General features: G+C 42.0%; 2 protein-coding genes, 1 non-coding gene and 1 pseudogene across 4 annotated transcripts in view; 3 read left to right on the top strand and 1 right to left on the bottom strand.

The window, feature by feature from the left end:
* Window positions 1-1,714: 1,714 nt before the first annotated feature.
* Window positions 1,715-1,783, bottom strand: LOC118891578. The gene has a single exon (XR_005019133.1). It is a non-coding gene; the product is annotated as a small nucleolar RNA SNORD2 (small nucleolar RNA).
* A 4,783-nt stretch (window positions 1,784-6,566) lies between these two features.
* HSPA2 (heat shock protein family A (Hsp70) member 2) lies at window positions 6,567-9,156 on the top strand. Its single transcript, XM_036843930.1, has one exon. It carries the CDS (start codon window positions 6,758-6,760, stop codon window positions 8,672-8,674), a length of 1,917 nt encoding a protein of 638 aa, XP_036699825.1. The 5' UTR covers window positions 6,567-6,757; the 3' UTR covers window positions 8,675-9,156.
* A 4,713-nt stretch (window positions 9,157-13,869) lies between these two features.
* Window positions 13,870-14,036, top strand: LOC118891509 (annotated as a pseudogene).
* A 246-nt stretch (window positions 14,037-14,282) lies between these two features.
* PPP1R36 (protein phosphatase 1 regulatory subunit 36) overlaps window positions 14,283-14,842 on the top strand; it is a 31,574-nt gene continuing 31,014 nt past the window's right edge. For both annotated transcript variants that reach the window (XM_036843554.1, XM_036843556.1), the window contains exon 1: window positions 14,283-14,370. The gene's annotated coding sequence lies outside the window, so the exon portion shown is untranslated. The remainder of the gene's footprint in view (window positions 14,371-14,842) is intronic.

Below are 14,842 nucleotides of genomic sequence, written 5' to 3' on the forward strand. Positions count from 1 at the left end.
TTTAAAAATCCTTTCATGGGAAAATGAAATGTTTGAGGATATTTTAACCTGAAGATAAATAGATAGATAGATAGACAGATACACATTTCTCAACCATATGAATCTTATAGCCATATTATTTCCATATTGTGAGTATATTTGTAGTTTTGGTTAACTGCATACCCAACTCAATATCATCATCATCATTATTATTATTGTTTCTTCTGCAATATCAAGATGTTATATATTTTCAGAAATGTTTTTGTTTTTATGCCTATGTTTTCAAATGTTTTAATAAGGAGTTGCACGAAGAGATCTAACTTAGAGTATATATCATAGCAGATGAAGAATTTAAGTCAATTAACATCTCTAGCTATAAAGTAGGATAACATGACTATTCATTCTAATAATTAGACAAACAAAAAATCAGAAAGAGTTAATTAGAATGTGATAATGGGTACAGGGGTGAAAAGGGAGATGAGAAATCCACTAAAGACTTCAAATTCATATGAATTCACCTGCTTTAAGAGAAACATAACAAATAAGCTTAAAGAAGTGTTAGAGTCTAAAACAAAAACAAAAACTATAGCTAGTCTTCTAGAAACATGAAGAAGCATATAGAACTGCAGACTTCTAACAAATAAATAGGAAACAGTAAAGATGAATACTATCAATAATTAAAGGTGCCAGATCAATATAGTAGAAACTCAACAGATAATTTTTGATTTACTGGTGGAATTAGATTTACAAAAGAAATATGGCTTAAATTCTGACTGTACTAAACTACAAATGTAATGAATTACAGTAATTATAAGTGATATAAATGCATTCCATAATGTGATTATTTTCTGTATATTAGTATAAAATGGAGTTACTGGGTTACATAGAGAATTTTTGTTACATTTTTTTAATCCATTGCTTTACCTAATAAAATTTCCTCCTCTATGTCCAGAAGTTAAAATGTCTGTATATTACTTTTATTTATACTGTACTTTTCCAACCTGGCTCTTTTAAAAAAAAATTTGACTGAAAAGTTATCAATCCTTTTCACTCTATAATACCAAAATAATAAAGTATTTGATATAGCTAATTATGGTATTTCTGAGACGCTTATGAAGTGCACAAAGATTTACTAAAATTCTTATTTCCAAATCCTGGTTTCTTTCAATATAGAATGACTAGAAAAGTACTATCTCAGAGCAAACACAAACGGCAACAAATTAGGTTTCCTCATAATATAAAAATAGATAATTATTTATAAAAATCCACTGACATAGTATTTAGTTCTTTTAGAGGGTTAATCCATTTCTCAAAATAATTTATTCAGAGAAATAACTTCCTTACCAATATAATTCATTTTGTTCATTTTCAGTTTAAGAAGTTGTTTTTCTTTTTTTTTTTTTATTAGCACCTTTTAATTATTATTTATTTATTTATTTATTTATGTATTTGGCTGTGTTGGGTCTTCATTTCTGTGCGAGGGCTTCCTATAGTTGCGGCAAGCGGGGGCCACTCTTCATCGCGGTGCACGGGCCTCTCACTATCGTGGCCTCTCTTGTTGCGGAGCACAGGCTCCAGATGCGCAGGCTCAGTAATTGTGGCTCACGGGCCCAGTTGCTCCGCGGCATGTGGGATCTTCCCAGACCAGGGCCCGAACCCGTGTCCCCTGCATTAGCAGGCAGACTCTCAACCACTGCGCCACCAGGGAAGCCCAAGAAGTTGTTTTTCTTTTTTCAAGTGATCAGCAATGAGTTTTCTCTTCATTTCAGGTAAGTCCTTAAAGATAATTGCCATAATTTCACAGAAGTTAATAAGCATTAGCAATAATGGCATGTTGAATCTCAGTCTCCACTTGTAAGACAACAGCTTCACTTCTTTCAGATTATTTCAGACTATTCCACAAGAGTCTGTCCTCGAGATTAGCACTCTACAAAACTGAAGAAGGTACAGTTTGTCTGCTATTGCACAGATTCACTTCTTTTCTGGAAAAGCCTCTCTTCCAGGTTTGGGGCTTAGCCTTCCATACAAGGCATGGTAGTGTCCTACCCCAGGCTACTGTGTATCTACAGTTCAATTAGAACTTTTAAAGACTGAATTTTTTAAGACTCAAAGAAACAGATGGTGAAATTTTTCCTAGAGTGACAAGTGACTGGAGAAATGTTTTGGGACGAGGTACAGCCGAAGAATTATAAAATTGTAGTATTTATAGAGATCTTAAATATAACAGTTGAACTCCAGTTTGCTGATAGGTCCTCAAATTATAGGCTGCTACTGACTCCACCTTCTCTTCAGGCCAACATTACCTCTTCAAAACAATCCACAACCTTTATGAAGGTTGTGCCTGGGTAGGGATTGAGCGGGTTCCAGAAAATCTGTAAATTTTTTTCCTAGTAATTCTGGAAAAAATGTATTCTTGCTCACTTAGTCTCCTTAGGGCAGGCCTGACTACCCAAGCACACAGTTTTAGACCTCATCTTATTCATCTTTGTATCTCTAGGTACAAATATTTTCAGATGTGAATTTGTTTCAACTTTTGGTCTCTGCAGTATTATTTAGTTCAGAAATGTAAGAGGTAGGCAGAGAACCTTCCTCTTATACAGGAAAAAACAAGTTATTATTTCCAGTTTTTTTTTGTTAAATAATATGCCTCAGGTCACTTTTAATAAACATTGAGCTAGTAAATTACTACTGTTTTCCAGGTACTCTTCTGGGTTTGGGGAATTAATCAGAGAAAATTTGATACCTATTAAAGCTCTTGTTTTTTCTAGACTGTATAAAATCTCAGTCCTTGGATTTTAAAAATATTTTGAAACATCCTACTATTTATAATCTGTCAGATTACACCTGTTGAAAATCAGTAGTAATTTCTATGTAAATAGTAGGATCAGAAAACTTTCAGTTGAATGTTAATAGTCAAGCTTTAAAAATCAATTGTAAAAGTACAAGAAAATTTAGAAAAATTACTGATAATCCTAGCCTCTAAAATAACCATTTTTATGCAATTTTCATATATATGATTATCCTACATATAGGATAAGAATATACAAAAGCCTTGTATCTTATTTTTCCCCTTAATTATACCAAGAACATTTTCCCATGTCATTAAAAATCTTGTAAACAATTTTTAGGGCTACATAATAATCCATGACTATAATTCAAAACATCATTTTCTCATTGTCAGATATTTAAGCCATTTCTCTTTTATCATTGTTATCATAAATAATATACCTGCATGTTTTATTATTTCCTTAGGATAAATCCCCCAGAGTAACGCTAAATGAAGGGTATGATCATACTTAAGGTAAAGAAAAAATATTGTCACATTGCCCTCCAGAAAGATTGTACTAATTTACATTCCCACCAGTAGGGTTTACCTGTTTCGCCACACACCATTACTGGCATTGATGAATTTCGCTGGATCATAAATTTGCTAATTTGACCATTTTTAATGGGCTACATGTTTAATGCATTATAAGCCACAATCATCAAGTAGAAAAGAACATTTTAAAAAAATCAATACAAATAAGGAAAAATATAAAAACTCCAAGAATGGTCAGTATATGATAATGTTCTAGGATTGCAAAAGTTTATTTCATAGGAAATAAAAATGCAAATATTGTGTCTTTTTGGGAAAAGCTCAGGATGCTATTTAAAGTATGAAACTTATGAAATATCAATTTACTAGGTGAAAAGTTAGAGCAGAAAAAATACATATACCTAATGAAAATACAGATAAAATTGCTACTCTGGTTTCAGAAAGCTGTGTTAAAGATGAATGTGGGACTTCCCTGGTGGCGCAGTGGTTAAGAATCCGCCTGCCAACGCAGGAGACACGGGTTCAAGCCCTGGTCCGGGAAGATCCCACGTGCCACAGAGCAACTAAGCCCGTGTGTCACAACTACTGGACACGGAGCCTATGCTCTAGAGCCTGCGAGCCACAACTACTGAGCCCACGTGCCACAACTACTGAAGCCCGCGCACCTAGAGCCCGTGCTCCGCAACAAGACAAGCCACTGCAATGAGAAGCCCGCGCACCGCAACGAAGACCCGATGCAGCCAAAAATAAATAAACTTAATTTTAAAAAAAAGATGAATGTGGCAGTTAGATTGCAAGATTTGTTTGCAATAACTGTGCATAGAGGACATAGTTACTATACAAAAGAACCTCTCCCTTCTGAAGCTGTAATTTTAGTGTTTGCGTGTAAGAACTGGCATGTCTGCTTTTTGGCAATCTTGCTTTGCTTGAGGTAAGTGTGTGAGGACTGTCTGAACACAAGAGATCTGAAGAGATTGTGTTTCTCACAATTCTCTTCTGCTTTCAGTTGTAGTTGGGACCCTGTCCCTAAATCACATCATATCATTAGTTCTACAAAGAATTTGTATTGCTCTCCAGCCCACTAATTCCCTCCGCTCCCTTTTTTAACTACACAAAAGACAAGAATTTCTAAGAATAAAATCAAGAAATCTGTACTCACAATTTAAGGCAACTTCAATAGAAACTTTTTGATCTTTGTTTTTCCTAATTAAAAAAAAAAAGTTTTCCTGGTTCAAATTTTTTCCTTAACTTCTTTTGTGGAAAAAGAGATGTGAATTGTGAAATATTAACAAATTAATAGTAGATGTGTTTTTAAAAATTGGAAATTACATACACAACTAGATAAAAGAAACTTAAATGTCCATTGATTGACTTAATTGGATTCTGTCAACATTACTTTTTGGTCACAGATAACTTTTGTGTTTCTCAGACAAAAACTTTTCTCCAGCACTGTCCCAAACAACTTTGATATTAACTATACATTAGCCTCCTTCAAAGGAGTTTCCCCTTCCCACAGCCTCAGGAAAAAGATCACGGCATATAAAGCTCTGAAATGTATCTTGTCCTCCTGAAGAGACTGTTTCTGGTTCGTATCCCTCCCCACGTAGGGACACTAATCTTCCGCACTGAACTTGTAGTTGCCGCCAGCACATGCCGCTCTCATCTTTGCCCATGCTACAACCCATGCAAAGAATGGCAAAGGTCAGCACCTGGCTCAGGCATGTCACCTCTTCCAGGAAGCCCTCAGGAACATACTTTATCCTGTCTGGATGTGCCCCCGCCTCTGTGTTCCCTATAGCACTTCTCTCGAATTATTTTTATCTCTTTATTGGGCTCTCAACCTCATAAAGACAGATTATTTTTGCATTTGTCTTTTTACCTCACATCCTGGGACTTCTTAAAGCTAACTGAATTACTGTCTCCAGCTCCCCCACATAATGTGAAGGGTTATCGCTGTTTTGTTACTGTCCTCCTTCCGGAGCCCATTTATAGGAGCCTGCCTCTACCACCTATCACTTGGTGCCAGACAATACCTCCAGACCTACTCCCATATATTCCTCTTAAACGTTACAGAATAAGTTGCGCTCCTTTTCACCTACCTTCTCTGAGAGTTTACGCCTCTAGTGTAACTTCAGCATAGCTAAAGAAAATAATCTCACTCAGTTGAGCTCATTCATAAACATAACTCAGTCATAAACATGATCGCGCGTGCTTAGCCTGGGGTTGAGAGAATCGTGAGAGGCGTTGAGGCTGGGTTATTTTATGGTACTTCAAAGTGTGGGTTTTGACTATAGACTTCCTCGTGAAGAACTCAAAGCGGCGGATAAAGCACTTGAAACGGAAAATAAGGAAAGCAGTGGAGAGAACAGGGAGGTGAAACTAGGAAGCTTAAAGTGGCAGGACAAGCTGGGAAAACGGAAAGCGAGGTCGAGAAAGTTTACAAACACTCTTGGGAAGACCAGTTGCAACCACTCCCGTCTCCCACTCTGCAGGCCGCCTCGCGCGCGGCGCGGAAAAACGGTCAGCCTCTCCGGGCGCTCTCCCGGGCTCCTGCTGTCCCCGCCCGCCAGGCAGTTTTCATCCAGCGCTCACACTCACTGAGACGCTGCGAAGCACGCAAAATTAAATTCCAGGAGGCCGACGGCCCATCCTAGGAACTTCCGCGTCATTTCTCTTTGTCTCCCCCCAACCCCCGCTCCTCCCCGGGGGCAGGAGCCGCCCTCACGCCCAGGCCAAGCCAAGCCAACGCCCACGCGCCGGCGTTAGAAAAATGCCTGCTCTGGCCCTAGTTCCTCCTGGTCACCAACTCAGAATAAATTGCCCCGCCCCTACGAGCTAGGTTGGTGGACACACTAGGAACTGGACGGCATTTCAGACCTTAAGAACTGAGCGAAGGGCTAAGGTACCTCCCCTCTCCGCGCTCCCCTTCCGCGCCTCCTCCCGGCGCCACGCCCCAGCACTTCCTTCCCCACCCTACTTGGGAGTCCGCGCTGCTTATTGGCCGCGTTTCCTGCCAATCCAACGGACGTCGACGAATCCCGCCTTAGGAAAGGCGAAGATCGCGAAAAGGCGTGGGGCGCGAACCTAAAGCCCCCAAGCCGCAGGTTGCTAGTGAGCCTCGGAGGCAACTGGCCGCCTGGGGCGCGTGGGCGGGGCCTCACTTGCATAACGTCCGCCCGTCGCGTCCTCGCGCGGGCCGTAGTCCCGCCCCTCACCCAACTAGAAGTCTGTTGGGCCGCAGGCGGGTCACTCCGGCCCAAGCAAGCCTGTGGCGGGCGGTCCCGAGAGCGGATTGGCTCTGAAGGCGGCAGGGAGGCGACTATAAGAGTGGGGAGCCGAGCGAAGGGAGAGGTATACGGTGGTTGCGCTCGCGGTGCTTGGTGCGAGGCGACCGTTAGTTGAGGCCGCGGATTTTCTGCCCTTGGTGTTGTCGTCTAACGTCGCTTGCCTGTCTCAGTCAGGATGTCTGCCCGCGGCCCGGCTATCGGCATCGACCTGGGCACCACCTACTCGTGCGTGGGGGTCTTCCAACATGGCAAGGTGGAGATCATTGCCAACGACCAGGGCAACCGCACCACCCCTAGCTACGTGGCCTTCACCGACAGCGAGCGCCTTATCGGGGACGCCGCCAAGAACCAGGTGGCCATGAACCCCACCAACACCATCTTCGATGCCAAGAGGCTGATCGGTCGGAAGTTCGAGGACGCCACAGTGCAGTCGGACATGAAGCACTGGCCATTCCGGGTGGTGAGCGAGGGAGGGAAGCCCAAAGTGCAGGTGGAGTACAAGGGAGAGATCAAGACCTTCTTCCCGGAGGAGATCTCCTCCATGGTCCTCACTAAGATGAAGGAGATCGCCGAAGCCTACCTGGGGGGCAAGGTGCAGAGCGCGGTCATCACCGTCCCGGCCTATTTCAATGACTCGCAGCGCCAGGCCACCAAGGACGCGGGCACCATTACGGGCCTCAACGTGCTGCGCATCATCAACGAGCCCACGGCGGCGGCCATCGCCTACGGCCTGGACAAGAAGGGCTCCGCGGGCGGCGAGAAGAACGTGCTCATCTTCGACCTGGGCGGCGGCACCTTCGACGTGTCCATCCTGACCATCGAGGACGGCATCTTCGAGGTGAAGTCCACGGCTGGCGACACCCACCTGGGCGGTGAGGACTTCGATAACCGCATGGTGAGCCACCTGGCGGAGGAGTTCAAGCGCAAGCACAAGAAGGACATTACCCCCAACAAGCGCGCCGTGCGGCGGCTCCGCACCGCCTGCGAGCGAGCCAAGCGCACCCTGAGCTCGTCCACTCAGGCGAGCGTCGAGATCGACTCGCTCTACGAGGGCGTGGATTTCTACACGTCCATCACCCGCGCCCGCTTCGAGGAGCTCAACGCCGACCTGTTCCGCGGGACCCTCGAACCGGTGGAGAAGGCGCTGCGCGACGCCAAGCTGGACAAGGGCCAGATCCAGGAGATCGTGCTGGTGGGCGGCTCCACTCGCATCCCCAAGATCCAGAAGCTGCTGCAGGATTTCTTCAATGGCAAGGAGCTGAACAAGAGCATCAACCCTGACGAGGCGGTGGCCTACGGAGCCGCGGTGCAGGCGGCCATTCTCATCGGGGACAAGTCAGAGAACGTGCAGGACCTGCTGCTACTCGACGTGACCCCGTTGTCGCTGGGCATTGAGACGGCTGGCGGCGTCATGACTCCACTCATCAAAAGGAACACCACGATCCCCACCAAGCAGACACAGACCTTCACCACCTACTCAGACAACCAGAGCAGCGTGCTGGTGCAGGTGTACGAGGGCGAACGGGCCATGACGAAGGACAATAACCTGCTGGGCAAGTTCGACCTGACTGGGATTCCCCCGGCGCCCCGCGGGGTGCCCCAGATCGAGGTCACCTTCGACATCGACGCCAATGGCATCCTCAACGTCACCGCCGCCGACAAGAGCACCGGTAAAGAAAACAAAATCACCATTACCAACGACAAGGGTCGTCTGAGCAAGGACGACATTGACCGGATGGTGCAGGAGGCGGAGAGGTACAAGTCGGAAGATGAGGCCAATCGCGACCGAGTGGCCGCCAAAAACGCCGTGGAGTCCTATACCTACAACATCAAGCAGACGGTGGAAGACGAGAAACTGAGGGGCAAGATTAGCGAACAAGACAGAAGCAAGATCCTCGACAAGTGTCAGGAGGTGATCAACTGGCTCGACCGAAACCAGATGGCGGAAAAAGATGAGTATGAACACAAGCAGAAAGAGCTCGAAAGAGTTTGCAACCCCATCATCAGCAAACTTTACCAAGGTGGCCCTGGCGGCGGCGGCAGCGGTGGTTCAGGAGCCTCCGGGGGACCGACCATCGAGGAAGTGGACTAAACTTGGACTCGAGTCAGCGTAAACCTATTTTCCTTTCTCTCTTTTTCCTTTTGTTTTTGATTCTTCTTTGAAATGTCCTTGTGCCAAGTATGAAATCTATTGTTGGAAGTGTTTAGCCCGGTGTACGCTTATGAAAGGAAAGGTGCAGCAACTTAGTTTAATTATAAAAGGTTAGTTCTAAAGTTTGGCTTTTAAAAACATTATTTGAGGTTTGTCTTTAATGTATTTTGCGTATTTGCTGACTTGAGCGTTTTTGGTTAGCTTAGTTTGTACATGGAGTTTTGAGATGGGAAACCTGAAGTTTGCACACATGTTCTGTGGAAGCTTGGTAACAATAAAATATACAGAAGCTTGAATTGTTTATTTTTATGTACTACTTTAAGAGGAAAGTGAACATTGCAGTAATGTTAAGGGCAGGCATACTTTTTGCAAACAAATGCATAAATACAAATTTAAAAGTAAAGCTGAAATTGATCTAAAAATTATTGTGTTGGAGTTTTCAATTTTCCCTTCTTACTGTTTTACCCACGTTGGTCTTTAACTAAGATATTAGTATAAGATGAAATTTATCTAACTCAGTCTTGCCTAATTTTCTGATGAGGTTCCTGCTTTGAATTACCAGCAACTTAAGGGGAAAAGATCTGGGTAAACATTTTCCCCCCTTTTAATACAGAAACCAGAGTGGGGTCTGACAGTATGCCCAAACTCCTAAGGCTTGGCTTAAGTATTCAAGTGAAAATCCACCTGAATATTCCAACAGAATACAAGGTATGTTCCAGGGTTAAGTACAGAATGATTCTTTCTCTAAACAAAAGCTGGGGCAGGTGTTGTCCTCTGATAATAGCCCAACATAGTATGAAACAAGTTGCTTTCTGCAACATACAGGTGCCTGAAACAAGATCCAGCAGGCAAACGTTAAAGCCACTTAATACTGACTCCAAATTTAGTCAAATTTGTTAACTTTAATTTTCTAGTAAAACAGCTCAACTTCTGGGCTTATGGCAAATTCAAGAAGAATATGTTTTCAGCAGTTAAATTACTTGCAGGTTAGAGGAAGGAAGATAATATAGTTTTTTCTTCTGATTTGAGAATCATAATGCCTTTTCAATACCTGCCTTAAATCACTAGAATATATTTCTTTTTTAGAAGACAAACTGCAAGATAGTCCTGTATTTCGTCAATATACAACTTGTCCATTTTCCAGTATTTCCGATTTGAGATTGTTACAGATAGGAATATTACAATCCTTTGAGATCCACTATCCTGGGCTTAAGCTTTAAAATCCATATCCTTAGGAGAGGAGGGGGTTCATATTTTAGTGGAATGACACATCTGCTTTGTTCTGATTGATTCTCTTTAAGGAGAATGTGGAAGAAATTCAGTAAAAGCTGATTGGAAAATGCATAGTTAACCTAATGTTTTCACCATACAGACATTTTAATATCTTCTTCCGAGTGATGTAGATTTGCTTCATGTTGCTCATAACAGTGACTTATAGAAGCTAATTTTAAATTTAGTAGTGGACACTTCCATATCATGCAGAGATTAATTTTTGAAATAATATAAAAACGAGAGAACAAAGCAGCCTAAAAGTATTGAGCTTTAGTAATGATCCTCTCACAGAAGAGCTGACTCTTTGTACGTATACTTTTTTTCTTTTTTAGCAGGTCTCATTTGGGTGGGGTGGGGAGATAAAAAGGCAGTTGTGAAATTGCTTCAAAATAAACATTTTTAAAAAGGTAGTTGCTCTTTACACTCTGAAAGCTGGACATAACTTGGGTTTTTCAGTGCTCATGCCAGGGTGGAAAGTTTTCAGCAAGGAGGCGTTAAGGGTGTTTCATTGACTGCAGATAGCATCGTATAAATATTTGACAAACTACCTTGGTACTAACAGAATCAGGTGATTAGTAGCCTTAGAGTGACCTTTAATATGAGTTTTTACCAAGATAACACACATTCTTAACCTTTTATTAGTCCTTTATTGAAAGTGTTTATCCCTTGCTTTAACTTCAAAGTATATAAGTATAATGGAGTCTTTCTGTAAGTGCAATTTGTTATTAGTATGACTCATTTTAGACCTCATTTTGGGAGAGATTAGTTTTTAAAGTATCAGAAAAATGACCAATGGTAGTCTCTTTGGCCTGGCCTCTGGTAACCTGCTGTAACACTAACATCAATCTATGTAGATACTTCATTTTCCATTATTTTGAAAAGTAATTTGTAAAAGTCCTAGCCTCGAGTGTTTTTAATTCTGTCTTCTCAAATTTACCTAGATCTGAACATTGCTAAGATAAAGCCACTGAAGTAGCCATTCAGTGTTTCCAGGGGTCAGTTGAAACTGGTAACTCGATAACTCCTGGGAACTCCTTAGCAGATGTTAGATCAGCTGTAGTCAAATGATAATGGAAAAAGTACTTGAGCTTAGGATGAGGCTAAATTACAGTTTAAGGAATAATTAGCATCACTTGAACTTGAAAGTAGTGTTATGCTAGGGACTAGTTGTCATGACTAAAGCTAATGCGATACATATAGAATGCTAAGGGATTGAAAAAGTACATTTATCAGAATGGGGACTTAATTTCTTCTTATCTGAATGTCTGATTAACAAAATGGCTGTTTTGAGGCAATGAATCTAGACACCTGTCAAAATAAGACATAGCAGGTTGTTTACAGTGTTTCAGATGTATGAAATTTCAAAACAAGCTTACCCTAAATTTTTTATCATATTAATTTGATATGTGTAATGGAAATGCATGCACTTGACTTGTGTATTAGGAGATATTAGTGCTCTTTACATCTTTAAATTTAGCATGCATGATAGGATATTTAATGTATCACCTATTCAATATGTCAAGGAGAGCTAAGAATCTCTTTATCCTATGTACAATTGTAAACATGAATATAACCTGGCTACCTAGATGAAATCAAAAGATTTCTTTTTATGAAGCTCAAATACTGGGCCCATGATAAGGTATTCACCTACTTTAAGTTGAATGTAGTTTATAAAAGTTGTATTGTGGGGTATATTTCCCTTGCTTTTGAACACTGGAATTGAAATTTTAAAGTATCTCAGATCCATATGTCACAAGACAATTGCTAAGGGAATACATATATTTAGGTTAAGGAACAACAGGAATATTCAATTGCTTCTGTATAATGTGTAAGTAGGTATGAGAAAACTGTTGTGAAGAACTATCCTTAAGCATTAAAATTAGATACAGAATTTAAATCCTTGAAGAAAAATTATGGATCTTTAGAGAAAGAGCCAAGTTTTTACTCTTGATATAGCTCTTGGGATGGAAATATTTTAGGGTATATGTATTTATAAAATTTAATAGAGTAATACTTAATGTTGAAATGTCTTTCTCTTAGAACAAATGAAGTCATAGGCTCTTTTCCTCCACCCCTTTAAGTATAGATCGGGATGTTTGTGAATTGAAGATTGGGGAAATAAGCAATCAAAAATGGAGTTGCTAATTCAAATACTGGCATTGCTGTTTTCTTACATGTTCGTTTTAAAAGTAGAATTATAACACTTTGAAAATCTGTCCATTATGACTTTTTCATAGTATAAGCATGCATTATATCCAGTTAATATCTTGGGCCTAAAATTTGAGACCAGCAACTTAGTTCTATGTCATATGCTCTGAGTTCTTTGACCTTGAGATATTTATCTTAACAAGGCAAAAAAAAAAAAAACAACTTTCCCTCACAGGACACTTGAAATTATTAAATATTTTAGATGGCACCTTTATCCCTACTTTATAGCATCGTGAATTGTTTGGTTTTTTTTTTAAAGAAAATTATATTTCCATTTTAGGCTGTGAGTTTCTCATGCCATTTAACAAAAAATCTAACTGGTGAAAAATCTAACCTAAGAAATGAGTGGGTCACTTTTAAAATAAATAATGATTTAGAGCCATAAAAACAATTTTTTTATTCCCTCTTTTGTTAGGGCCTAGTGATACAGAAATATAAGATGGTTCCTTAAGAGTTATCGAGACTTTCCTTTAAATATTATGTCCCTCTACCACATGCGACATAACTTGTCATGTAACTTCTCTGTAGGTCATTGTTCTGGGTTCTCAACGCTTTTATTTTTACCTTAGTTTTGTATTTTAGACAGCCTAAAGTTAAACATGGTAAGGTATAAAAGATCTTTGGTTTTCTATTAGCATTTCTTCACTCATTGAGATAACTGAAGAGGTTGCCTGGAAGTGCTGGGAATGGGTACCATCCAGAGTCCTTGGTCTCTCTCAGTCCTTTTTGGAGCTTCAACTCATTATTTCTCCTCTTCCCACCCAAAGTTAAATACCCTGCTTGGAGAAAAGCTTTTGGTGATTGGGATATTTTGCTAAATTCTTTTTAAGTGAGTCATCTTGTAATAAGCCAGCCTCTAAGGCTACAGCCTGAAAGCAGCACTGCCAGCGTACAGGTGGGTTTCCTTATATCTGAGCCAACCAGAACAGCTGCCAGCAGTGGACTCAAGTGAGTGGAACATGAATCTAGGTGATTACAATTTTATACCACTGTGACCAGTGATTGTGTGTTACCAAGTAGTGAGACTGGGAGGGTTGGGGGAAGGGGAAGCAGTGGGATATCTATTGCTATGTTTTTAAAGTTTATGTGAGTATACAATCACTATTTACTAACCATCTCTTTAACGCTAATTAAGCTGTGGGGATAAAACAAAAGCAGAATATGTTAGGCATTCCCAGTCATGTAGTGTCATCTAGCATTGCTTACATCAGTGATGGAAGGAAAAAAATACCAAACAATCTGCATATCAACTCAGTTGCAAGAAGAAGTTACAGGACACATGATTTGAAAAGTGTAAATAGAGAAATATCAGTTGAAAACCGATTGATACAAAGCAAGTTTCTCTGCTTTGAGAGACACTAATTTTGAGTACTTATTCAGGGTGATGCTTTACACACATTACTCCTTTAAGAGTCTCATAAACCCCTCATTTGGATATCTTCAAATGGGTTCCACATCTAGTTATGCAGCAGAACCCAGTTTTGAAAACCTTATTTCCTCCCTTGCTCCCCTCCTGCCACGCCCCGCCCTAAATTAACCTAGTCCCAACCTGTATGTTTTATATTTTATTTTATTTGTTTTTATTTTTCTAACCTGGATTTGAACTTCATTTAGTGCTATTAAACTTTGGAACAAAGGGGAAGCTTCCCTAAGGAACCGAAGACCTTTTGGCTAAGATCAAGTGTAGTATCTGTTCTTATTAGTTTAATATCTGATACATCTTCTATCTGAGAATAACATATTAAGTGGATTTTTGGAGCAGGGAGTTGGAATAGGAACTTGCTCTGTCCACTCCAAAAAAAAAAAAAAAAAGTTATTCTAATTAAAAACAAAAAACCAGTGATGTGGTTGACTTCTCGGTGGGAAGGTACGAAGAACTGACCTCTAAAGAAGGAACCCCGGGGCAGCTTTGCTGTGAGACGCTAGGGAGCCACAGCAGCCAAAGGTGTCAGCATGAGCGGCAGCGACACCCGCCCGCCACCGCCGCGGAGGAAGCAGGGTCCCGCCCCCGCCCAGCGTCGGCGGGGTTTCTCGGCGCTCACGGGCAGTTGCCTCCGCGAATTTAGGTCTAATGCGGCCAGCGGGAGACCACGTATCGTGTGCCCGAGTTTTATTCGAGGAGGCGGCGGTTAGACTCGCAGGCCGACTAGCCGGATGTAAGTGCACCTGGGCCGCCCCCAGCCCGCGGCGGGTGGAAGGCCGACCCCCGCCCGCCCGCGGCGCCCGCCCGCGGCGCCCGATTGGGGCTCGGTGGCGGTGCAGCGACGCCCTTCATTCCCTCGGCCAAGGCCCTGCTCTCCGCCCTCCCCAGGCGGGGGCGCCGCCTTAGCCCGGGGCGAGGCTCACTCGAGGAGACCTGGCCTTAGCTGTCTACAAAAACCAGACGATGGAGGTGTGTTCGGCAAACGGTCAGAATTGAATTCCGGCTCCCCCCCCACCCCCACAGATATCTAGGTATAGGGAAGTTCCACCGCACCATCTCTAATTGGTTGGCTGAAAAATAAATAGCCGTCCTGCGGAGGAAGCAGTCCTGCTCTGGGTGGGATCCCCAGAGAGGAGAGGCTGGAGGCTGGTAGCTACCACGGCTTGGAAAGGATAACCTGGTACTTCGCCCACTTCTTCCCAAGG

This window comes from Balaenoptera musculus, chromosome 2 (genome assembly GCF_009873245.2).
Source record: "Balaenoptera musculus isolate JJ_BM4_2016_0621 chromosome 2, mBalMus1.pri.v3, whole genome shotgun sequence".
Lineage (NCBI taxonomy): Eukaryota > Metazoa > Chordata > Mammalia > Artiodactyla > Balaenopteridae > Balaenoptera > Balaenoptera musculus.

Coding starts and splice junctions, on each gene's coding strand:
- HSPA2 (XM_036843930.1), top strand. CDS start 6,758: ATGTCTGCCCGCGGCCCGGCTATCGGCATCGACCTGGGCACCACCTAC.